This window comes from Nilaparvata lugens, chromosome 5 (assembly GCF_014356525.2).
Source record: "Nilaparvata lugens isolate BPH chromosome 5, ASM1435652v1, whole genome shotgun sequence".
Taxonomy (NCBI): domain Eukaryota; kingdom Metazoa; phylum Arthropoda; class Insecta; order Hemiptera; family Delphacidae; genus Nilaparvata; species Nilaparvata lugens.
In genome coordinates this window covers 45,613,572-45,641,242 of record NC_052508.1, presented here as the reverse complement: position 1 = coordinate 45,641,242, position 27,671 = coordinate 45,613,572, and the positions used below count along the sequence as shown (strand labels likewise).

General features: G+C 33.3%; 1 protein-coding gene across 3 annotated transcripts; it reads right to left on the bottom strand.

Moving 5' to 3' along the window:
• Positions 1-2,313: 2,313 nt before the first annotated feature.
• LOC111048403 (WW domain-binding protein 2) lies at positions 2,314-27,671 on the bottom strand. 3 transcript variants are annotated; one of them, XM_022334272.2, is made up of 8 exons: positions 27,432-27,606; positions 24,089-24,263; positions 21,765-21,924; positions 20,013-20,165; positions 18,714-18,764; positions 11,604-11,723; positions 4,560-4,648; positions 2,494-3,639 (listed from the first exon to the last, which is right to left on the bottom strand). In XM_022334272.2, the coding sequence occupies exons 1-8, from the start codon at positions 27,485-27,487 to the stop codon at positions 3,598-3,600; spliced, it is 846 nt and encodes a 281-aa protein (XP_022189964.1). In that variant the 5' UTR covers positions 27,488-27,606; the 3' UTR covers positions 2,494-3,597. The 3 variants fall into 3 exon arrangements, with proteins under 3 accessions (XP_022189965.1, XP_022189966.1, XP_022189964.1); XM_022334273.2 differs by lacking the exon at positions 18,714-18,764 and having other exon boundaries at positions 2,314-3,639; positions 27,432-27,671; XM_022334274.2 differs by lacking the exons at positions 11,604-11,723; positions 18,714-18,764 and having other exon boundaries at positions 2,314-3,639; positions 27,432-27,604.

Below are 27,671 nucleotides of genomic sequence, written 5' to 3'. Positions count from 1 at the left end.
AGACCAAATAGTAGCTGTAAATACTGGGGGGGTTGAAAAAGAAAGTACAAGTCATGTAAATCTTCCATTGCCAAAATCAAATTACTCCGGAAATGATTATCCATCATTGGTTCATGATCCATCTCCTACAACACCTGAGCAAATTAACCTTGACCTTCCTCAGGCATTGCCCTATAATGATACTCCTCCAGTCACTAATGTGTCCTCCCCTGAGTCCTCTTCTCCAACGATTAGACGCTCAAACAGGGTCAAGAAGGAGGTAGACAGGTTAAACCTTTGAGTGTTTGAGTTGAATTTTTTTTATTCTTCCTGTAATGTCATTTATTTTTATTTATATCCATTGCCTTATTGTATCTGCCTGTATTGTATTTGTATTCTTCAATTGCATAGTATTTTTATCTCTTCATTGGTTAAATAGCTACATAGTTTTGTGAAACTTATTTTGTATCTTCATAATTGGTGAGGAGGTGTTATATTGAATGAAGAAAATAAAGAAGGCCGTGGCATCAGGCAGCTAAGCCGCCAAAAAAACAGCAATGGCGTCTCGGCCTAGTCATGGACTACAACTCTGTGTTTTATTTATGTTCACCTAATATATAACAGATCGATTACGTTTTCAAGATAGAATTGATAGAATTGGTAGAATTGTAGAAAGTATACTAACAGAAAGCCATCGAACAAAAATGTATAATCAATTAAAAAATAATGTCAACAAGAAAGAAACTTGCACATGAGCTGCATGGTACAGTCAGACGTAATTTCCTAACACGTCGCACTGAAATAAAAGGTCTAACAGATTTATATCAAGCTGATATTGTTGACATGTCCAACTACAGCACATTTAATAAAAACTTTAGGTACATACTAACTGTAAAAAACTGTTGTTTCAGTAAATTTGCATTTGCAATACCAATGAAAACTGAAACTGGAAATGAGGTGGCAGCAGCATTGAAGCCAATACTTGAGAAGCACAAAATAGTTTATTTCCAAACTGATGCAGGTAAAGAATTCTACAACGCAGCTGTTCAGAATCTATTCAAAACTCATAAAATCAATCATTACAGTACATTTAGTGATAAAAAAGCAGCAATTTGTGAGCGCTTCAATCGACTCTCAAAGAGAATATGTTCCATGAATTCACAATACAGAGTAATCATAAATGGCTGGAACTACTACCTAAACTAATAACTAATTACAATAACAGTGTCCACAGAACAATTCGAATGAAACCTGTTGAGGTGAATAGGAAAAATGAGAAATATGTGCTGATGAATATAGAGAAAGCTAGCATGCGTAAAACATTCAAACAGATGAAACCAAAGTATAAGATTGGCGATAAAGTACGAATTAGTCGCTACAAAAGAATATTTGATAAAGGCTATCTAGCAAACTGGACAAATGAAATATTCACTGTACACAATATACTCCCTACCATTCCTTTCACGTATCATCTGAGAGACATTAGTAATGAAATCATTAAAGGTACATTCTATGAATATGAAATGCAAAAAACAAAATATCCCAATGTCTATCTAATTGAGAAAGTACTGAAGAAGAAAGATGGTAAGATGTATGTTAAATTGCTTGGTTTTGATTCAAAATATAATTCATGGATTGAAGAAGATGATATGATGTAATATAATAAAAAATATGTTCAAATTCAAACAGCATAAATCAAAACTACCATTAATAAACTTCGACAAGTATTTAAACGATAACAGGAAACTTTAGATTTCAAAAAGACAAGTATACCACTTTTGCTATCACAATGTGTGTTCATTGGCGGTGGAATTCTTTGCAGCAGGTTTTCAGAAATTATCTGGTAAAATGCGTACAGTAGAAAAATCTAGTGACTATGAAGAAGAACTTGAAATTTCAAATTCGTTCAAAGTACAAGCTTTAAGGTGAAATAATAGTTTATTGCTATTAAAATGCCTTAAGGCTAGTGTAACAATTCAAACACCCCGCTCTCATAGGTTAATAATTATTAGAATAGCGGAGTCATCACTCAGGCCACCAAATTGGATTTTTGATCCACACTAGTTCTACACTAGTAATCGCCAATTGGCGAGACAGTTGTCTTTTGACAATAATTGTCCACATAAAATACATATACATACAATAACTGTCCAAAGACAATTGTCTCGCCAATTGGCAATGTGTAAACTAGCCTTTACATGTAAAAAAATGTGGGAACCTGATTTTTTACACACCTTCGAAATTTCAAGGTACCGTGATTAAATTGGAGCATAAAAGTAAACAAGTACTATGGTGTTATTGGCTGGTGCAAACTATAATGATATATACCAAGAATAATTATTTATTCAAACATTTTATTACTGAAAAATACCTGCATTATCAGTAACAATTTAATATAACAATTTATTATATCATACAAATCATTGATGCAGTTATTACATGAGTCATAATTTATTTATAACACGAATGATAAATTGTATAAATACTATATAATTTATAAATATAGACTATTGATTACAAATACAATATATTCCTCTTCAAAATCATATATTCTATTCTATAACAAAACATCAGGGAATGTGTTTCAATTACTGGAAATAATTATATTAAAATTATATGTTGTAGAAATTCATTACAATAAAGTTTAATTTTTTCCAAATCATGACTTCAAAGCTGAATTAAAGCTTAATTTATAAATATACTGTATTTTCACAAATACGGAAAAAATGGGTTGACAGCTTTCTAACAAATGTTATTTCAACCTGACAACTTCCCAATATGAAAAAGGAAACTCCACTCTTCAACACCAAATTGGAAAATACAATCAAAATGAAAAAAGTGGACAGGTATTGTGAAAATTTGGATAAGAGTTTTATTCTTTTAGTCAGTACTATTAGAACACTGGGGATATATTGAAAAAATCTCGAAGTAAAAGTAATAAGTTTCTAATTTTAATGGGGGGGGGGGGGTTTGGTTTATACTGTTTTTGGTATGACTTGATGAAATAAGAAAAAACACATCAACATTCGATAAAACACAATATGATAATAGTTTTAATGATTATATAGGTGATTGAAAGTAATGTACAAGAGAGAACAAGCTTGTGAATGAGAGAGAAAAGATCCGTTAAAGTTATTGACAAACATTGAATTTTTTTAAAGGAATTCAAATCTCAGCTTTTATTATTAATTTCTAATGATTTTGATCTCAAAACAACCTTTGTTGATTCAAAATATGCATTCCATATCCTTCAAAGGCGATGATTATCTATAATGTTGTCAAATGAAACAGAAGAACATTAAGATAGGAGTGTTTTAGAAAATTATAATTATTATCGATCTTTCAGAAGTATTATTAGTTATCAGACTGTTTTGAGCTTTATCATAAGCTTTTCTTGGCCACATCATAAGGTTATTTCAAGTCAAGTTATTTCATACCATATCAAACGACAAGCAGATATTTAATACTACAATATTTTTACATTTTAAAAATATTATGATAGTTTATTTCTAGCACAATTTCGTGTATTGAATATACTTTTGCAAACATTACATTTGATTTTATAACATGCAATTCATTGAAAATTTCAAATGGTGCGCCTCCTCCCATCTTCATTTATTACTGATCTTTCTTGGTCTCCTGGTAGGACGGTGGTGGTTCCTAAAAAGTAACACATTTTTATAAATTAATATATTTATATAGAATCAATCTGAAACTGGTAGTATTTTGATAAAAGGGTACTAGTTCACGTAGATCAATATTGCTAGTGAGTAAATACAATAAATTGAAGCTAATTGAATACTGGCAATTCAAAGCAATTAATACCGATCAATTTATCATTTACGTGTCTTTAGATAACTAATAAAGCTTATTTGTAAATTTAAAATTCAAAATGGAGCTGTTTTACTGATTTTAAATATATATTAAAATTCATAGTTATCCTCAATAAGTAATCCTCAAATTACCCCAACAAGACTTACGTGTTTCAGTATTAAGTTACTTCTTGCCTTCTGAAGATGGGGCCAGTGCCCTTTCTATAAAATATCATAAGTATTAATAATTAATACAATAATTATTATTGTAAATTGGTCGGAGAAAAATCAAACAAGAAAAACATTGTTAGAGGAATTAGGAGAAAAACATATGGTAGGAAAAGAGAGGGAATGAAAAGAGTATTAGCATAGTAAGAATATGGAGAAAAAGAAAAGAATGTTATTTATTTATTCATTCATTCACGAAATTAATACAATAGGGAAAAAGAGACACTTCAAAACTTTTCTTCTTCCTAAATTCGATAAATTTTCCAAATGAAGGAATATTTAATTGGAGGAATAGAGATGAAGGGACAAAGAATTGTGAGAGGATATGACACCGAAGATATATGAGAATGTAGAGTGAGAGGAAGATATTCTTGTTATGTAGGTATATTAAAAGGCACAGAAGGATGTAAGACATAGGTGCAGGATATACTTGGAAATGTACGGGAAGATGGGAATATAAAAGTGCACAAAAGGTAGATAAACCATTGAAATTGTAATTAAATTGTAACCGTTGAATTGTGAAAATGTTGGATAACTTACATAATAAGCTGGTGGAGGGACATAAGCGCACTGCGGCTTACTAGGATCATAGTAGGCACTCTGAGCCGCTTCGGCTGCTTTCGCATCCGCTAGAAACAGAAGAGCAATGCCATCAACCTCGCAATTCATCAACTTAATCCTCCTCCTTCCATGACAATGCAGGTGATCAAAAAATGTGAATTATCACTTGTCAGTAAACAAGGGGCTTGGTTAGAAATCCTATCCTCTGTAATGCTTCAAAGTCCATAATACAATCCGAAGGTGAGTTTAAGAGGGGACCCGGTGCATCTTAACTTCACCAATTTAATAGGAAAATGAATAAAATACAGCAAGTAACAGTTGAGAATGATATTTTTATTTATTTATTTATTTATTTATTCCATAAAAACATAGAAAGGCTCACAGACAAACTCCAGTACGAGCCTTAATGACACATTTGATAGTGTAACGTTACAATTAAAAAAAAAAGTATAATAATAGAAAAGAAAATAATATCGCAATTCATTAAATATTCACAATTCAGTAGGCTATAACTAATAAGATTAGAAGAGAACGATATATTGGTCAGATTCAGAAAGTTAGTAGAAGGGTATAGGGTGAAAAATATTTAAATAAAAAGAAAGAAGAAACAGTTGAAAAAAGGAGAGTTAGTAGAGCTCAAAAATAATAATTTATTCATCAATTGAGCAGCATAATTTTTCACAAGATTTTTTGAATGTATTGAAGCGGTCATAGAAGGGGTCAAGGAATGGGTTTAGTCTATTGTACAATCTCATTGTTCTATTCAGGTAGGAATTGAAATGGTGAACGGTTCTGACAAACGGTATCTGAAATAGCATATTAAGTCTTGGTCTATTGCATGGAACATGGAAATTTAACAAATTGATGAAATCTGGCATGAATATATTATTATTTAGAATGTCATATAATAACATTAATGCTCTAATGGATCTTCTGGTTTTTAATTTTTGGACTTTAAATGTTGACCTTAAGGTTTCGGTGGAAAAAGCTATTGGACAAAATGTATTATACGTTTTGAAATAAAGATACCTCAATAACTTATTTTGAATAATCTCTAAATCATTTACGGCAGTGCTCTGTGATGGCTCCCAAACAAGTGCTGCATACTCTAGCTTGCTCCTCACTGTTGCATTATAAATATTCAATATGACCTCACATCTAGTGAAGGGCTTACAATTACGAAAGAGAAACCCTAGTGATCTATTGGCCGAATTCATGACATGAGCCAAATGATCCCTGTATTCAAGTGCTGGGTCCATCAAGACTCCCAGGTCTCTCATACTCGTTACCCTGTCCAGAAAAGTATCATTTATTTTATAACTATATTGTCTGGGATTCTTTTGGCGGGTAAAGATCATGAACTTGGTTTTTGAAATATTGATTTCTAATTTATTCAATTCACACCACCTCTGAACACCGTCCAAATCCCGCTGCAAGAAGACACAATCATGAATACTAGCTATAGGCCTGAAGAGCTTAACATCATCGGCAAACAGCAGAATACGGGACTTTTCAATGTAATCAGGAAGATCATTTATTAACAATAAAAACAATAATGGGCCAAGATTTGATCCCTGAGGGACACCTGATGTGTTGGTGAAATCAAGAGACCTCTGATTATTAAATAATACATAAGATTTCCTATCAACGAGATAACTTTTAAAAAATGTAATCAGACTCTCAGACAGTCCGAAACCTTTCATCTTATTTAAAAGTACTGTGAAACTTACTGTATCAAATGCTTTTTTATAATCTAAGTAAATTACATCGACGCGACCTTGTATATCTAGCTCAGAGGAAACAGATTGGGAAAACTGCAGCAAATTAGTAACCGTTGATCGCGAAGGCATGAACCCATGTTGAAAAGGGGAGATTACAGGCTTTACGTGATTAAATACTTTACTGTAAAGTATATACTCAAATACCTTGCTTGTTGAATTCAAAATAGCAATCGGTCGAAAGTTTCCGATTATATTTTTAGCACCAGATTTGTGGATGGGTGTTATCCTAGCAACTTTCCATTTTGCAGGATATTTATTTGATTTGAGAGCCAAATTGAAGATAAATTTCAAGGGTTTAGTGAGTATATCCTTACATCCTTTTATTATATATCCTGGCACTCCATCAGGTCCACAAGAGCGTGTGGCTTTCAGGTCATCTATGGCTGAGTTGACTTCTTCATCAGAGATAAATTTTATTTGAAGTTTATCAAGAGGTGGCAAAATATGATTAATATTATTAGCTTCATTGTCATTTTCGGGAGGCGTAGTATCATTATTGTTATTGCAATTAATATAGGTTGAATGAAAATAATCAGCAAATGCCTGAGGCACCTCCTGACTGGTATATTTACATCCATTCCATTCAAAACAATCTGCCACTGACTTTGATTCCTTTTTACTCCCTACGTAATTCCAGAATTGTTTCATATTGGATTTAATGTCGCATTGTAATGAGTCTATGTACCTCTGATAAGCTATATTTATTTCTGATTTTATTGACGCTCTTAAATCTATGAATTTGTTCAAGTAGTATCTGGAGAACGATTTTTTACGCGCACACTTTTTTTAGATTTAATCATTTGAATTATATTCCTTGTATACCAAACTGGATACCTAGATTTAATTATTTTTTTATTCTTTGGTATATGCAAAGTGAAGGCATTATTCATCAATTCATAGAAATAATCAAGAGCCAGATCTATATCATGAAATTCATATAAACTATTCCAATCAGAATCTCTGAGTGTTAAATAAAATTCAAGGAAATTCGCTTTTTTGAAGTTATAATACTCAATATTTAAAGGAGGCTGTTTTGGCTTTCTTTTAACGGTAAAACTAATATCCAAACTTGGATGATGAGGATCCTCTGCAAGCAGAGGACTAGTTTCATGTAAAACAACCAAAGGCAGATTACTCATAGACAAGTCAAGAGTTTTAGAGTTTGCATTTAATACATTATTGTACATCTTAAGATTGAAAAGGCACATGAAGTTTCTTAGCCTGGCATATTTACCTGTCCCCCACACAGTATTGTGACACAAGGTACCATTTATCTCACTTAGATTGAAATCTCCTACAATTAACAAATCATGAGAGTAAATTTCATTGCATCCCTCAATGAAATCAAAGAAGTCACAATAGTCAACCAGGTTAGATTCGGGAGCAAAATAAACAACACAGATAGAAACGATCTTATCTTGGATGGATAGCTTGACAAGCAGCGATTCATAGCGCGCAGTAGCACGAGAATGAATGAGTCGAGATGACCATTTATCAGCCACAGCGCAAAGAACCCCCCACCCCAGCGCTTACCAGAGACAATCCTATCACGGTCACATCTGTAAACACGATATCGAGCATCGAACAGCTCGCTATCATGAATTTCATCACTCAGCCAGGTTTCAGTTAAAGCAACAATGTCAAAACTTTCACCCAGCACAGACTTTAGTAATTCGTGAGTCTTTGTGCGACAACCTCTAATATTCTGATAATTTAATTTAACTAAGAGAGAGTTAGAATTCAAAACAAATAATTAATTTCAAAAAAGAATAAAACAACGGCAAGAATTTGAATATTTTGCGACTGAGTAGCGGAAGACAGGAGAAACAACGGAATGGATTGATTACAGCCTTATCAGACAGTCGAAAATAAAATTCTCGTATCAGACAAGGCACTGTGTTAAACTCGGTTACCTGCAAGTTTTTCAATATCGCTATCAGTTTTGATAACGCAAATAGTTGAAGTCTCGTCTCTTCTAATCTTAATGTATGTATGTATCAATGTAATAAATAACCTCCTCAGCTAAAATGAATATAGTTATTCTGTTCTAATTCTGAATACAAGATTTCTAAGTAGTGTTCAGAAACCATTCTCCCGGGGAAATCAAGTTTTAAGATGATTTGTAATAATTTATTATTAAACAAAATAATAAGGATAAGATATGTCAATTCATTTCAAACATAGTATGTCGTAAATGCATAAAAACAAAGTAAATAAAGTAAATAAATATTGTCATAAAACCTAAACATTTTCTTCTTCTTCTTCTTCTCTCTTCTGTCATAAATTCTCTTTTCTGCCTTAAAATACTTATTGGTCGATTTATAGGTGGTGGCTTCCTCCCTAGTGTTCACATGAAGTTTATAGATATATGTAAATATATGTAATGAGGGGAATGCTCTGATGTGTCAATTGTCGAATTTTGATGACTGTGTGAAATGTGAATGCATGTGTGTATGTGTCTTATATTTTTCATAAGTCCCATTATTCAAACTCCTATTCACGGACAAGGGCTTTGCGGAAGCTCTTTTGTGAATAGTATTTTTGTTTGCATCATTCTCACATAACATGTTAAGGTTCATTTCCGTCATCAGTTACATCATTCCAAAATGTTGATATGAGTTGTGTACTTATAAGTTTGAAGTTAATTTCTACTTTATTATTGATACATTATAATTTAGTGTCAAATTAACCTTTCGGAAGTACCTAGTATCTTTAAATTGTTAGTTATAGGTACCTGATGAGATGTTTTGTATTTTGTTGTATTGCTGATGTAAACAATAAAACTTGAAACTTGAAAATTGAGTTTAATTTTTCAATAAATAGTGGATTATTTTTGCCTTATTTATAAAAGAATGAACACTAAATGTAGTGAAAGTAAATTGATCGGTTGAATGGGAAGTTGAAATTCGATATGAGTTTACTCTACTTGCCGATATTTCAAGTAAAGTTTATTACGTACTAAAGTAATTTAGTACAACTTCGTAAGAAGTTCTGTGCAATTTTGGCTTCAATTTTTTTGAAATAACTTAAATTACTCAATGTGCTGTGATAATCGAGTGTAATATTTGACTATAATTTGGTGTTTTAATCCTACTGAATTCGAAATTTCTAGATCATATATATTTTTGGACAAAAAATGGACTTGAACTTTCAACAGCAAAATTATAACCTATTTTGTTGGTCATGTTATCAAAATTTGGGTGAAGGATAGTTTTGGGCCAAGCCTGTTGTTCAGTCCCAATCATAATCATACATCTGTAATGTATCTACAAATAAATAAATTATAATAAAAGTAAGTTTATAGTAATATTTTTTTGCATGCATTGAAGATTGAGATTTTTTTATATGACAGACATTCAATCACTACTTGGAGACTAGAAAGGTTTCCAACATACTGCCTGTTGGTGAAGTAGAGCAATGAGATGGCACCTAACCTAACCACAGCCTTACCCACAGTAACCTATTATTATTATTATAGCTTTTATTGACAGAGAAATACTTTAGGATATTTTGTCTCACCGTAATACACAATGTCATTTCTATAAGTGAAATATTAGGTTGAAGTTCAATCACTAGAAATTTTCACTTTCAGCTCCTATTTATTATTATTTTTAATTCTATTGAGTCAAAGAAAAAAATTTCTGAACACAAATTCACATAAAACTCAACTTATACAACCCTATGCAGTGATATGGATAGACCTATGAAGAGATTCATGTTATACAGTCAGAGGAAATAATAGGATGGCATAGTTGTCAATTTTCTATTCCTACCTCCTTATATAGTAGATAACTGTGATTCAAGTCATCCCGGTATATGTCTGGCATCATTGTTGTTAATGATGCTCAATTATAACTCAAATATATTACCTACATAAATTATGTGAAAAATAACAATTTATGTGCTGACTGCTATTCTTCCGAAGCTTGCTTTTCATTACGCCTTTAGTGCGCTTCACTTCAGCCACTTGTACTCTTGTAATAGATAAACATGTAAGTGCTTAGTACCTACAAAGAACATGGTACTTCGTAATTCAAACATGTAATTGGATAAAAAAAATATTTCCATAGACTATTTTTCTCTTCCGCACTCGTTTCTTATAAATATACAGAGTGAGTCATATGTATGGGAACCCTACAATAAGTTGGAGACTATTGTAGATATAATACTGTAACTTTCAGGATGAGTTATTGGCCAAATACTCTACCTTTTGACGTACAACTGAATTTCAACCCCTCATAAGGGGTGACTTAGGGGTTGTAACTGAAATATTTTTAGTGTAAACATCCATTGAACTTTATAAAAAATTTTTTTAAAAACTAAAACTTCAATCAGCCGCCATTTTGGATAAAAGTATCATAGAACATTTTTATTGATGTCATCTTTCTTGTTTCAGAAAGACCTTGAAAATGATATACCACACAATGAGTGTTAACATTTGAAATATTTGAGTTACAACTCCCCATTTTTCCTTAAAAACTAAAATTCAATCAGCCGCCATTTCGGATACAAGTATCATAGAACATTTTAATTCATGTTATCTTTCTTTTTGTAAATAGGCCTTTAAAATGATGTACCACACAAAGGTTGTTAACATTATAATATTCGAGTTACAACTCCCAAGTCACACCCTTATGAGGGGTTGAAATTCTGTTGTACGTCATTTGGTAGAGTATTTGACCAATAACTTATCCTGAAAGTACAGTATTATACCTACAACAGTCTCCAATTTATTGAAGGGTTCCCATACATATGACTCACTCTGTATATTTGTTCATGATTCGATTATAAATTTTCATAATTGAAATTGAATTTTCTGGTAGTTCATTATATTTCTTCTTAATCTGTAAACTATTTTGTAACAGTGCCGAGTTTGGAAAAGGATAGAGATATCTGGCTTGTATAATGACAGACTAGGATAGCCAGGTGATTGTCACTATAGCCTAAGCTATACCATAGAGAAACGATAGCATAAGAAGATTTCCCAAGTAGTTTATGTTCCAATTTTCAAACAGAATTTTGTTAACTCAAGCCGGTTACTATCGACTACTGTCGATTATTACTATTTTGTTGGGGTGAGAGTGTAAGAACGGCACAGTATGAGAGACAACCAGCGTCACATAGCTTCACGAAAAATAACTACTTGGACTATCGGATTGAGTTAACAGTGAAATTTGGAACAAAAACGCCCTATATCATGGGATATCTTGTGATGCTATATTTTCTCAGTGGCTATACTGACCAGGAGGCATGGGCTGCTGAGTGAAGCCGGTTGCGCCATTCTGCGGTGCTTGCATATAGCCATTGTAGCCGTTGATGCCCGGGTAGGGGGGTGGACTGTCAGTCATGTACACCGAATTCGCTGCAACAATTTGTCAATTTTAGACTTTGATAATATCTATTTGATTCAACTCGTTTTTCTTGTCTTTGAAGAGGGTGAATTGTTTTTTGAAAAGTGATACTGATATACCGTAGCCTACACTTTAATATTTGGAAATTATAGTAAAGATTGGAAATGGGACAGTTTTGGGCATGAGCTTATTGTGCCTTTCCTTGTGTCAAGTATTTTTACACAATGAAGTAAATAAGCAACAACAAGCAATCAATGCAAGGTACATAGCTGAAACTGTTGACATTCTATAGTGAGATTCAGGTTATAAAGTCAGCACCTCATCAACATTGGTTTGCTATCCTTGTCTGTCATTGGACAAACCATAGGCCTATAGATCCTTCTCTACTTCAACACTGTTGCCTAATGGTTTCAAGACTATGTAGAAAAATGATGAACCACGATAATATTTCGTCTAAATTATAAAAATGTATTAAATTACGAAAAGATATATTTTCTTAGTGAATCAAATATATTTGAAATAGAATTGAGCATTATTAACAAGAATACACAATGAATATAATATCACATATACCGGGATGACTTGAATCACAGCTATTTACTATAGAAGGCTTGGAGAAAGATAATTGACAACCATGTCGTCCTATATATACTGACTTTATAACATAAATTTCATTTTAGATTTATTGGAAAATTCAAAATAATATACTATCTACTATGAATTTTTGTGATGAATTAAGAAGAAACCCTGACATAATTTTGGACTATAGTATCATTTAAGCTAGGTTGCTGGGAATTTTCAATAATTCATTTATTTTACATTTCAAGTATTGTCAAGCTTGGGTGGAATATATAAACAGAGTATTTCTCATCAATTCAATCACTTTTTACTAGAATATGTACGGTATATAAAAATGAATCAAAAACAAGAGACTAAAGGAAAAATTAAGTCCAAATTTCTCTGCCATCCAATAATAGTATTAGAGAAGGTTATGTAATTTTTTATTTATTATCAAACAAAGTTGAAATATTAATTCTCATTTTGAAAATGCCAGTTGTCAGATGTAGGGAGAAAAGGATATGCTCCCTTTAAGAATTCAATCACAAGTTCTAAATATAAAAATATGCATAAATTTATACATAGATTGGAATTTTTAAATATGTTTACGCGTTTTTGCCTGATTATAGAAATTTCGGAGTTTAGAAAAATATCTTACAGAATGAACTCACGACTACTAAAAATTTCAGTTTCTTGAATGAGATCAGTCAAATGGTCGTTTTTCAGGAACCAGCCTGAAAGAATTTTTCTCGGCGGTTCTTTATCTATTTTGGGGCTTTGAATTCGAATATGAAATTTGCTGACACGCCAGAGGGCGGCTTCATACCCAAAACCCCCAAAATTTCGGCCTTTTTTAATTTTTCGAATTAATTTCGAGAACTTCACGTGTTTGGAGAAAAATCATTTTTTATAAAATTGAAGATAATAACATTTCCAATAAATTGAGTAGTCGCGCAGGACTACCATTTTTGGTTCTGGAGCTACGAATTTTCAAAGATGTATTTTTTAAGGGGTTATCAAAATTATGCAAACCTACCACTTCTACCCTATACAACTTGGATATTTTTCAAGTAATGATAAAAAACACATATAAAGTGAAAGAACAATTAATTCTGAACAGGATTCCTTAGGAATTTTTGAATTTAGTAGAGGGGGGAGGAGGAATACACTCAAAAATAAAAATCATGTTCTACAGCAATAATACAAATTTTTCATTATAATACCTTTTAAGGCCTTCCTAACAAAATATACATAATTTCGACTGAAATCATCTTACGAGGGTCTATGAGAATCACCCGTTAGATACATTTACTTTCAGTATTTATTATTATTATTATTATTATTATTTATTATTATTATTTTTCATCCACTGACCTCCTATAAAAGGGGTATTTGGACTTGTCAATGTCGTAAGTCAATAAAATACAGAACATAAATACATAAATGATAAGTCAATATATTTTCTTTTCTCTCCAAACCTTATCTCGACGCTCGTGGTTTAGAACATAAATAGGCACATGAAAAGTCAATACATTTTTTCTATTCTCTCTAAACCCCATTTCGACACTCGTAGTACTCTCTGAACTCTTCATTTGAGTACGCGCATATGGACAGCAGCTCCTTCTTTAATTGTTCTCTGAATTTTGTACCAGTCATTTCTTTTATATGAGCTGGTAATAAATTATACAACCGAATACCCGAACTCCTAACACCTCGCTCATACATGGTTGTCTGGTGTGTGTCGTCTCTTAGGTTGTTCCTATATCTTGTTGGGTATTGATGGAATGTTCCGCCTGTATTAAATTCATGTATATTTTTCTTAATGAAGCAGATTGTTTCGAAAATATATAGGCTTGGGAATGGGAGAATTTGAAGTTTTTTGAAAAGGGGGCGACAACTTGTTCGAATTGATTCTCCCATCATCACTCTCAATGCCCACTTCTGCATTCTGAACACCTCAACTACGCAGCTTGAATTTCCCCAAAAAATGATGCCGTAGGTCAGGTGTGAGTGAAACAGTGCGAAATAAACACTTCTAAGAGCCCTGGAGTCCAATATAGCTTTCAAATTTCTCAGTACGAAAATTGCTGAGTTCAGTTTGTTTTTGAGGTATTCTTGGTGAGGTCTCCAAGAAAGGTCAGAGTCAATCACCACTCCAAGAACTTTTATATCGTTCACGGATTCTATTTTATAGTCTCTGATACTTAAATTATTTTCTCTGGTAGTTCGGAATGGAATTTCTTTAGTTTTGTTGGTATTTAACAACAACATGTTAGCAGATAGCCATTTTTCTAAATTAATAAGGGCAGTCTTACTCTCCAATTCCACATTGGACTGACTGCTGCTTTTCAGTAGAATACTCACATCGTCAGCATATAATACACTTTTAGCTGGTTCAAGGTATGATGGCAAGTCATTAATATATATAATAAAAAGCAGGGGACCCAGTACTGACCCCTGGGGAACCCCGCTTCTCGTCTTCATCCATTCTGAATGGTACTCATGGGTATGAGAGTCAATGACTACCTGCTGATACCTCTCGTTGAGGTAGGAAAAAAACCATCCGAACACGGCGCCATCGAATCCATACAATTGCAGCTTTTTTAACATGATCTCTACATTGATAAGGTCGAACGCCTTTGAGAGATCGGCTATCAAACCATTCACTTTGGATTTTTTATCAACAGATGATAATGCCTCATCTACAAAAGAGAAGAGAGCATCATTTGTGGAGTAGCCTGGCCGGAATCCAAATTGGTTAGAGGACAGTAAGTCTATTTGTTTGAAGTATTTTCTTAATCGTCTTAGCACGGCATATTCAAAGATTTTTAGAAATATAGGAGTATTAGCGATAGGTCTATGGTTTTCAGGAAGCTCTTGATTGCCTTTTTTGTAAACAGGAATTATTTTCGATAATTTCAGTTTAGATGGTACGTAACCCGCTTTCATGGAGCTATTGAATATAAATGTTAGTGGCTTGAGGATATGTTCTGCTGATTTTTTAACTAAGTAATTTGATAAGTTGTAACAGTCGTAGGATTTCTTGTTTTTTAGTGATTTGATTATTCCTCTAAGTTCTTCACAGCTCAATGTATCGAAATCTGTAAACTTTGTATTTCTTTGGTTACCGGCAATTTCAAATACTGATAGAAAATCATCCATGCCATTCTTTTCTAAGTGTGCATTCTGAATTTTAAGTGGTGTGTTTATGAAATAATTATTCAGGATATTGGCAGCTTCTCTTCCGGTTTTGATATTTCCTGTTTCATCAGCAATGCAAGTCTCTGAAGTTGAATTATTGTTCTTTGACGACTCGAATTTTACTAATTTCCAGATGGCTCTAGCTTGATTTGAGGATTTATTTATGAAGGCAGTGGCGGCCATTTTCTTAGCTGCTTTCAAAACTTTTCTGTATATGTTTCTGTAAATTTTGAAATAAGTTTCTAAGCTAACACATCTAAGTCCTGTTGTTGTGGTGATATAGGTCGCTGAGTCACTAAAGGAGGGATATTTTAAAAGTGTGCTCAGAGTTTTCATCCTCTCACTGGATATCCTTATGCCTGTTGTAATCCAAGAAAGCTGCTCTTTATTTCTTGCACCGCTTGCTGACTTCTCCGGAACCGAACTATTACAATGGTTAACATAAATTGTCATAAAATTATTAAACTTATCTTCAACGTTATTACAATGATAAACACTATGCCAATTCTCTTTCGATAGCCCATAGTTTAAAGCATCAATATTTGATGGATCAATGACACGAAAAATCTTTCTTCTTCCACTTTTAGATGTAATATTTTCATTAGAATTAGACTTTGATCGCTCTAAACTAAACTTGACACTACTTCCATGATGATCGGAGAAGGAACAGGGAATTAACTCACTGGAACACAGAGCAGGCGGGTAGTTAGATATTATATAGTCAATTTCAGTAGCTGTTGTTCTTGTTATGCGAGTTGGGCCATCTGTCACTTTGTTCAATTTAAACGTTGATAATAGATTTTTGAAAACTTTTTTGTTTCTGTCTTCTTTACAGAAATCTACATTAAAATCGCCGCAAAGACAAATTAATTTCCCTTTCTCTTTTAAGACTCTGGAAAGAACAGCCCTGAGTAGCTCAATAAATACATCGAAATCAGTATTTGGGGCTCTGTAGACGCTTAAGAATATTATTTTTTGAGACATCGTTTTCAATTTCAATTCTACAGCGGAGATTTCAAAATTACTTTCGACAGCTTGAGCAATTAAATCTTTTCTAATCTTAACATTTTTGATGGATTCATTGCTTACAAAAATACATGAACCTCCTCGAATTTTAATTTTTCTGCAGTACTGAGTAATGAGTCTGTAGCCAGGGAGTGATAATACGTTCAATTCGCTCTCAGTAAGCCAATGCTCGGTAAGACATAAGACGTCAATCTTAGATTTTCTACGAGAAAGTAGTATTTCTAAATCTAGCTTTGCATTCAAGAGGCCCTGGCAATTTACATGGAATACTTCACAACCTATAAAAAATCGCTATTTAAATCCCAACCAATATCTCGTCCGTGACTATCTGCTAACACTAACAATCTTTTCTTATGTTTCCGTTTTCGAGTTCTTACTGGTTTCATTTGACTTATATAACACGTCTTATTAGTCTCCGTTGTGAGGTCATTGAGGATGCCGAAGGAGTTTTTCACTGATATAATGGAAGGGTTTGATGCAACATTTGATATTGTAACACCTGGCGAATAAAAACACTTGAGATCCTGAAGCTCGTTTTCTATGCATTTTTTCTCACTATTCAGAGCAGAATTTTCGGCTTCTAAAACTTCAATGCTCACTTTCATTTGTTCCATAATATTTTTATATTCCGTTAATTTTTCGTCCGATTCAAGCTTGTGTTTTATAGCATCCTTTAACTGTTGTTCGATGGTGGCCATTTTATCAACCAAGTCAGTAATTTCTCTTCTTAGTGATACAACAGTTAAGTCAGGATCAATTAGTAAGTCGTTCGAGATGGAATTAGCTTGAGAGTTTAGACTTATTGGGGTACTACACGAGTTGGTTCGATCAAAGATTTCGGGAACAGCTGATATGGCTGTGATATCGGCTGTGACGTGAGTTGGGTTGATAGATTCGTCAAGTGCTGCATCATGGGCCAAGCTAACCGTTCCATTCAACGATAATGAACTATTATCAGCAATCGAGCCATTAATGGCGTTCGGTGGATGACTATGTTTTAAGTTTGAACTGGACAAAAGAGAGCACGTAGAGTCAGTTTTCAATGAAATACTACAAGTACTACATCAATACTACAATACTACATCACATTTCCTAGTGGGGGGGTTAGGTTATGCATAAGGATACATCAATGATCAAAACTTTAAACATGATTTAATAATAACATGATTTAAACAAGAATGATCAGATCTCCTCGTACTACAGCTCATTCTTCTCAGCTCGTCAAGGCGATTCAAAATCATGCATCATAACTGAAATTTGATGAAAAAATAAAAAGTTCCTTCTTGAGTATATTTTAGCCCATATTTACATACACAAAAATGACCTATATCTATATTCGAAACTGTGTATCTAGGTAACCCAAAATGATAAAAAATTGTGCTTGGTCTTGATTTGAAGAACAAAATCTCCTCTTTCATGTGAGGTTTGATTATTTCTGATAAAAATATAATCGTGAAGTAAGATACGTTTGTTTGAACAATCAATAAATTTGCGATATTTTCTTTATTTTCACAGCCTCGACAGTTCTTTTGATAATAAACAGTGATGCAAGATGCCCCCTCTACTAAATTCAAAAATTCCTAAGGAATCCTGTTCAGAATTAATTGTTCTTTCACGTTATGTGTGGTTTTTTATCATTACTTGAAAAATATAAAAGTTGTACAGTGGTAGGTTTGCATAATTTTGAAAACCCCTTAAAAAATACCCCTTTTTTGAAAATGTGTAGCTCCAGAACAAAAAATGGTAGAGACCTGCGCGACCTCTGGCGTGTCAGAAAATTTCAGATTCGAATTCAGAGCCCCAAAATAGCCTACATATAGAACCGTCGAGAAAAATTCTTTCGGAGCTGTTTCCTGAAAAACGACCGTTTGACTAGACTATAATATATGGTTCTTATTCACTCATGCAACTGAATAAGATAATGCAGAGAAATAAACGGAATATGAATGTAATATGAATAAGTAATAATATTTCATTAAAAGATTAATATTAAGTTTATAAATCGCTCTCAATTACGATATTGAGGTCTTTATTTGCTCATGAAAGTGGAAGACTACATATTAAAAATAGATGTTAAACATCTAAGGGAAAAGGTAAGAAATCCATGAAAATTGGACTGTTAATAAATGATATAAATTCTACTAGGGTACGGGGTAGGCGTATTGGCCTGTGAATTTTACTGTTAAATGATCTAAATAGCAGACAGAATAACATACCCTGAGGGACGTCCATGGATTTCACGTAAAACTTCTGAGGAGTGGAAACCCCTAAACAAAGAGAAAATGGAGCTGATCAGTGACTAACACTATACTTTATGAGAGTATCATGAGCACGAAAAAACATTGTCATGATATCCCAAAGGAACAGAATTGATTAATTTGTGGGTGGCCGAGTTGCTTAAACAAATACTGTCTCAACAATACCCATATTCTCCAGCGAGTGAAAAGTCAATTAAAATAGTTTAATTTCTATTTTGTGGTGGTAGAAGTAAATTTTGTAATACTGTCTATCAATATGATAGGTTACAGTAAATTAGCTCGTGAATTTGAATTGAATTGAAGCGATGGGTTAAGACTATGTTTCCCAATTTCGATATAGAGCAGAAATATTATGAACTACATTTTAAATTGAATTGAAAATTTATATTAAAATGAAGATGTTAAAAATTCAATAAATTTTTATTCTCGGCTGCTACAAGCTTGAAATCATTTCCTCAAGTATTATATTTCGAACGACTGTTTGAATCCTTTTTTGACACCCTACTTATTTTTAAACAATTAGGGGGTTGAAGCATAATTACGGAAAGAAGTTAAACTTGGAACCTTGGACCAGTTATACACTGGGAAGTCTAGTCTCTGAAGCCAACATCTACTGCCATATCGCCCCATCGTGACGTCAGCATCGGATAGAAAACTTTCAGATAGTGTCTATTTCAGATGGAAGTAGATTATTACTTATGAAAATGGTAAACTCCCGCTGCGCTCCCGCTGAAATAGACACAATCTGCTATGGAAAACAATGTAAAAAAACTCTACAGAAAGTTTTCTATCCAATGCTGACGTCACGATGGAGTGATATGGCAGTAGATGTTGGCTTCATTGACTTTCAGTATGAATATACAATGGGGCGTGTCTATTCTATAACTGGTCTAAGCTTGGAACCATGCTAGATAACATTCTAATATCCACTAGTGATTCAATGACTTTCAAGACAAAAAACAAGTGAAGCCTCTAATACAAAAACATGGAAGAAGTCTTTAGTTTCACTTTTTAATTCAATACTGAAACATTCGTGGCATCAACTGTATTATTACCCGGTTATTATTTAATTAAAGTACCTGAATATTACCGAATATACATGGCATCTCAATACAAAGAATTAACCTTGCCTCATTATAAATTTAACAGAGCCAACATTTTCTGATGAACCGATTTTACATCAAGCTGTAAATAAAAAATGAGTGTAGGCCTATTTGAAAAAGCTCTACGCTGTAACAAATTAATTTCGAAACTTACCAGGCGGCGCATTGGGAAAAGCTTGAGCCTGAGGCACCCATCCATAGTAGCCTCCGGGTGGGGGGGCGTAGGCAGGAGGGGGTGCAGCGTACCAGGGGCCAGGAGGAGGGGCGTATGGCGGGGGAGCATCAGCTGGTGTTCCCGATCTGGAGGCTGTTCACAAAATTGAATTAATAGATAAATACATTTAAAAAATAGGATCTTTTCGCCAAGTAGTCTGATATTGGAAAATGCTACGTAATCAAATACTGGAAACTGAAGGACTGTTTTTTAATCATACCTATTTTGAACGTTTTCCGTGAAAAGCTTAAGAGAAACATGGAACATTTTTCTATAAACAGTATTCAATTTGCAAATAAATGCATTACATATTATTGATGACGACTATTATTTCTGTTCAAATAGTGCACAGGAGGAAGATCAATAACAGATAACACATCTCTTGGGATAAGCCACTATTAGTTTACTTCACTTCTTAATAAGTAATTATATTTAATTTGATAACAATTATGTTGTAATTTCATTATTGAGTTTGCACGCTACAAATGTGAATATGATGGGTATCTTATCTGAATGAAGCAGATAAAAGCTGGATAAGGATAATTATTTCCTGCTCTGAACTATCACTTACTATCACTTTTACTATAATAATCTATATGGAACTTTCATTAATGTAAATGTTCATGTGTTTCACTTGGTTTTGATAATCTACGAAGTAATAAAAATAGTCTATCCAAAACTAAGCAAATGATCGAACATTAAAACTCAATATTTTCATTGCATACATCTTATTCAAATAGATAATATTTGACTGATCAAAGGTAACTCACGATTATTGTTTTCACTTGATAGCTATGACTCACTATAATAGAATAAAGTTGAATCATTAGCTGATAAAATTTACGAGTTCTTCAATGGGTGATAGCCCTATCACAATATACGAGTAAGGTTAATAGATCTGACTCATTCATTGATTTAATGCACCGTTTTTTCAAAGCTCTTCAACATAGATATCAAACATGTACTTTTTATAAATATGTATCATCATAAATGAATACGACCACTGTGTAATAATTCTTCAGTAGCCTATTGGGACCAATCTGGGTAATTATTTAGTTGCTTCTCATTATTTTTTGGTTACTTTCATAGACTGGAACAATTGAAAAGATCCCAGCAATAATCAACATAAATATTTGAAAATCATTTTTGAAGAGATATTCAATAGTTTTATAATTTTATAGACTAAAAGAATGAAGGTTAGTATTTAATCAAAATGAAAAAAATGTAGATAAATAAATAATGCAAAACTGAACTTCGTCTGACCGCTTGATGATTCGTTCAAATAACGACATTTTTCATGTCATTACTTTTGTTAAATTATTCAAGAATATAATATATATATTATGCTTGGCAGAGGGCTTGAAAGCCAGTGCTGTGAAAATGTATTACTTGTATACCGTAATTACAAAGAATTACTAGTACCCTTATTTTATTTCATATAAGACAAGAATAGTTTCTTCTAAACTTGCCAATATCAAGTGTCAAAAAAATAAAATAATAATAATAATGGGAAGTTCAGCCGAAACTAGTCGAAAAATAAGGGTAGGCCTGCAAGTATTTTTTGGCAATTAAACTTCCAAGTAGCCCTAACAAAATGCTTGAATGATTATTAGTTGTGATATGAACTAAGTTTGTCTTCATGAAATGCTAAAAAAAGTTTTTGAACTAAGTTGATGAAAGATGGTGACTGACCCATATGGGCAGCCTTGAGCATAGCTTGTCCGAAATCGATTGCGCCTCCCTTCTTAAAGGTCAGCCTGAACTTGACCTCTCCCACCCAGTTGCCATTGGGCTGCGCGCGCACCTTGCCTTTGATGAAATTCGCTCCAAACACCGGCTGTTCCAACTCAAGCTACACATCGAAAAAAACAATTAATTCAACTTAAAACTGTATTTCAGATATAGATAGGAGAGATTACGGATACACATGTACAATGCAAAAATATTGTATTCCAGTTGTATGGTGTAGGGATAATAAAGCTGGATTCACACATATGTGTAGGCCTAGTTGAGTGAAAATACTGTTCCCACTGAGTGAGCCGAGTATGGGAACAACATATTCACCGTGCCGGACACCTACTGTTCCCACTGAGTGAGCCGAGTATGGGAACAACATATTCACCGTGCCGGACACCGGACACCTACACTGATACGGATATGAGGAGCCGCTTTTATGGTAGTTTAGGGAAGCGATTTGACTCAGTCTTATCTAAACTATCGCTTAGAAAAGTTAAGAGTAATGCGCTTGCTACTCAGGTTGGAAGGGTGACCACTCGAGCCAACTCCTCTTAATGTGATTCATGAGTTGAAATAGTTCTTTGTGCAACTAGACCGCAAAGTGACAGTTTGCTGCACCGAAAGAAACGTTTACGCACGAGCCGTAGGCGAGGGAGGAATGGTTTCTTGAGTGCAGCAGAGGAACTTTACGCACGTATTTCACATTAAATTTTTCCCACAGTTACCATTGAATATGAGAAGTGGTTGATTATGGGTAAAATGATGGCTGAAAACCATCAAATGTTTGTATAATTTTGTTATTAATAACAACTTTAATTTATTTTAAACTCGATAATCCAATTGAAAATTAATAATCGATAATTTATCCAAATTAAAAATTAAATTAATCCAATTAATTTGAAAATTTACATAATTTTGAGTAAATCTTAATTTCTAAATAATTTTTCAACCAATCAATTTATGAATGAAAAAATATTATTTGAAATAATGAATAATTAATAATATTCAAAATGTATAATTTAATGAGTTCTCATTTTTATTTATTTGAAAATCAGAAAAAATATAGATAGAACAAATTCGCATTCAAAATACACGCAAACAATGTCAACAGCTGATTGGGATGGCTGCAAGATAATACGCAAAGTATTAATAGTACGCAAAGTAATACTTTGCGCACTAGAGCGGAAAAGTGATTCTTTGCGGCCTGCAATCAGTGCAGGAATGGTCACTTTACAAGGTACCTGTAGGAAAAATCATTTCCCGGTGGTTTAGAACCCACCTAAAACTGTAGGTCTACTGTAGGTCTCTGATGATACATCCATCATAATCCGCCTCATTACCCACGCACAAGCCTAAAACTCATGTGGGCATCACCCTCAGCAAAAAAAGTTGTGCGCTGGGAAAAATGGTAATACAGTAGTTAACAGAGCATTATTATCTAACAACAGGATGCATAAAAGATAAAATTCAAATGTTTCAGTAGTAAAGTGTATGAATAGGGGTTTTTCAAAAATAGAATGATGTTTGAAGGTATTAAGGGCAGATTTGAAATTTACTTTATAGAATGCAACAAATGAAATACTAATAATTTTATTGTAGCTATGGTGGATGAACAGGAACAATAAATATTGTTTGGGATATAGGCTTAGTATAGATTTGACATTAATCCTGATGAGGTGAAAAGTTTCTCCAGTTTCAATCATCTTATCAAAATTCAGGTAACGCAGTAAAAAATTAACTATACTATTAAACCTATAGTAGGCTTAATAATCGTTAGGCTTATGATGAAAATAACATAACAATTGAGATGAAGTGCTTCAAGGTCGTTGAGCTAATAAACACGGATCCTCAACACAGTTACCGTTCTTAATCACACAATTGAAAATTATTAGAAAAATTCATATTGGGTTCATGGCCATCTGTTCAAAGCAATCCTGCTCAGATTTCTGCATTATTATCTCAATTAGATTTTGTGGTTGATGTTTTTTGAATTTATTTGAATTGTAATTTACACATCTTTAAAGCTACAAAAAGTTTCAAGGTTCTAGTAAAGAAACATTGCCTACTCTATAAAAATATAATTTATAATGACTGAGAGCCTTTCTACTTTAACTTTAACGTTAAGCATTTATTAAGCATTTAATAAGACCTATATACCTATACAACCTATATATATCTTGCTATACAACAGACAACCAAGACACCTGAACCGAACCGACACGGATCAATTTTAGATTGAAAATGACGATATATTCTAATAAACATGTAGATATGCTTACATCACTTAGCGTTACGAATGGAAAGCTGAATGAAACCATTGCATCTTGCTGATTTTTATTATTGAAGATCATACGATGTGTTGTCAAATACAGTCGGCCAGATTTTGCTCCTTTAAATACATTATCAGGATGTCCATGGAATTCAATTGTTACAGCATCGGAAAACAAAAGAATACTGGAAAAAGAAAACAAGTTATTCAATTTGTTTTAGTGTTATTTTTTTCAAGATAGCTTCTAACAGCCTAGAAACGTTATATTGTGTAAAGGCATTTATTAAATTGTTTACTTAGCTTACCTTACTACATTTTTGAAAATAAAAACTTTACTATACGGTACTCAAAATACTTGGAAAATACTCTATGACATAACTTAGTTGTAATCCTTATTCTGGACGAAGAAAAAACTTCACAGATGACTCATGTTTGATAAGTATAGTAGGGTCGATAATGAATAATAATTAATGTTCCACTCAAGGTTGTGATTATCACACTATAAAAAAGTCGCTAATAATATTAAATACTTGGGAATCACAATTCAATTCAATTTATTATTTGTCACAGGCTAAACAACAGTAAGCATTGACAATGATCATATACATTAAAAACATAAAAACTGTAACATTCATGTACAAAGTTGTACTTGATAATTTTTTTAAAATAGTGGAAATAAATTTAAAAACTAATAAATAAAATGTAAGTTACAGCCCAATCCCATGTAGAAACAGTCAACAACAAAATCTGGAAACATGAAAAATATACTCGAAAGGAATACGAGAGAGTCTTAATACATTTTTTTCCAGTTAAATATTGTTTTTCTCCAATCAGTTTATTAGGGATCGCCAACTATAGGAACACTGGGCTATCAAGCAGCTTTTTAGTCTTGTCCTAAAAATTGCCAGTGTTTGAGCCTCTTTCAAGTGGTATTGGTGGCATTTCTACCCATATGCTGTGAGCTATATTTGTAAAAGATCGTAAAGGTGGTTCAATTCTCAATGCACCTCTGGATCTTGTGTTATGATTATAAATATTTGACCCTGTTGTCCAATTTGTCTTGTATTTAAAGTCAGATAGATAAGTAATATAATTTACTTATTTATTTTTAAATTACAGGGAAAGTCATTATTGCTACTGATTGGAAGAGGGAACGGCATGAGGATCTCGGTGGCTTTCGGATTTCTAAATATAATCCGAATCTCTCTCTTTCAAATATTCTCTTTTGGGCCCTAAAAGCCGGCAGCAAGTTTCCTGAGCCCCCCTCCCACCACCACAAAGGGCAGAAGAGGCTCAAAGTAACCATGTTAGGCAGTGATAACTGCTTCACGGTCCAGCATACTAGAAAGCCTAGACACCAGAAAAGCTGCAGAAATTTAGTTTTTTCAGGAGTGAATCAATGTAAACTGAACATGACAAGCCCTGGTCAATTGCCAGTCCCAAGAAACCGGCGCAGAAGAGGAGGACTGCACATCCCCACCATCTATACTGAATTGGACCAGGCTTGGAGGTGATCTATGAATCTGAATTTCAATAAGAGACGTTTTGGTAATATTCTTTCCTTTTTCGCTCCTCTTCACCCTTCATTCCTTACTTTTATACCCTCTACCATTGACTAGATACTGTTCCTCCTTTCCCTCTTTTTAGCACAACCCACCATGAAGCCCTTTTCTTGTATTTTTATTAGAAAGTTGTAAGCTATTTTGATTGTGTTGTTTTTGTATTTTGATTTACTTTGTTTATAACGTGCTAATTTGACAAAATTGTTGATTTATAGCTTATCAGTGTTTTGACTAACGTAAGTATTTAAGTATTCAATGCTATAAGACTATGCTGTTTAAATTGTATAAAAAAATGCAAGAAGATTGATGCTAAGCAATAGAGTTTACTCTTGTAAATACAATATCAAAATATCCAATGTCGTGATCAAGGCCAGGTTTTCTTGGGGAGATCGTAATTAAAACATGATACATAAACTGTAGGCAGCGTCACAGTCCAGAAAAGTTTTCATTGAAAGAATCCTCTTAACTGATAGAAGCTCCTTCCAATGAGTTCTTGAATACATTGATTGGGTAAACACTGGAAAACAGTCTCTCACTCTTAAAAGGCGACAGCGCAGCACATCCAAGTTAACCCTCATCGAGCTCCAAAGGAATACACTTTCTCTCTTCTGGTAATTTGTGCAGATGTTTTTCCTGACATATAGGAGCGATGACAGTATGTACAGGCCATGAACTGTATGAATGCTCAAACTCTGGAATATGGGTTGGCAGTGTGCATCATACTCACTAAATGTCATTACAGTGTGCCTTTTTCTGGAACAGGAGTATGTTCCTCACATGAGCCGAATGCCCCCATATCAAAATGCCAAACTGAATGTGGCTGGCAAATACCGCATGGTATTGCAGCCTCCTCATCTTTCGGAGTAGATAGACAACTCTAGAAAGCCATTGGCAAAATCTGGTGATATGTGACTCCCACGATAGTTTGGTATCAATACCAAAACCAAGTAACGTCACAGACTCAGCATCAAGAATATCTATTCTGCTGAAAGTACACGCAATCTCCTGAGTCTTTGTCTTATTCAACTTCAGCTTATTATTGGCAAATAATTTCTTGGCCTCAGAGAAGAGCGCGTAAGCCTTCATCATGAAGCCGTTGCCCTAACCAATGATTATGGTATCATCAGCAAAAAGCAAGATATAAGTAACCATCCAAGTAAAGGAATTTGAAATTAACAGTAACAGCAGCGGGCCAAGTACGGTATTGAACCATCAGGCACTCAAGCCTCCTACCTGTTTCTCAACAAGATGAGACATACAATAAAAAAGCTTCTGAGAGATTACACTTTACCAACTCAATTGATCTATGTAATATAAAACATTATTGTAATTTGAAACGAAAAATAAGTACACATTTCATGTAAAAAATGTTTAGATTAGTAATTTTGGAAAAAGTAGATTTTAAATGTAAAATATTTATATTAGGCCCACATTAAATATTTAAGATTTTTAATCTGAAAAACAGGCTACCTAAAAGGATTTTTTGAGAAAGCACTCAATACTCCAAAAGTGGTCTACATTTTAAACATGTAATATAAACTTAAAAATTTAATTATGTAACTAAATTTTTCAGTTTAAAACAATAACTAATGATAAAAGTCAAGCGAAAAATTGAGTTAGAAGCTATCAAGTTAATGAAAACTTAAGTTCTCTATAAATTTGAGACGTATTTACGGTATTTAGGTAAATAATTAAATAGAACAAGACCATCAAAAGTGAAAACCAAACTTGAAATTCCACGGTCAAGTCTTCAACTTTTTATCATTTTAAGGAAGTATATTTTACACTTACCATTCTCCTGCATGTATAAGAACTCCCCCATTAGCATGAGCAGTGTTCAACGACATTTTAATAAATTTAAACAATTCTTATCCAGAAAATTATTAAGATTGCACAATATGAACAACTTGTACACACAGACACTGTCTGTCATAGATTTCCAAATCAGGTGTCAGCTGATTGACAAGACTATTCCGTATTGGAAAGGAAATATTGTGCTGTATTTCGATATCGCTTAGTTTCAAGATTTAT

Excerpts from the sequence above, each read along its gene's own strand:
- LOC111048403 (XM_022334272.2), bottom strand. The coding sequence starts at position 27,487 with ATGTCGTTGAACACTGCTCATGCTAATGGGGGAGTTCTTATACATGCA. Across the intron at positions 18,765-20,012 it reads TTTTCCCAATGCGCCGCCTG|GGGTTTCCACTCCTCAGAAG; the intron begins GTAAGTTTCGAA and ends CTCTTTGTTTAG. Across the intron at positions 4,649-11,603 it reads TCAGCAGCCCATGCCTCCTG|CGGATGCGAAAGCAGCCGAA; the intron begins GTCAGTATAGCC and ends TTCTGTTTCTAG.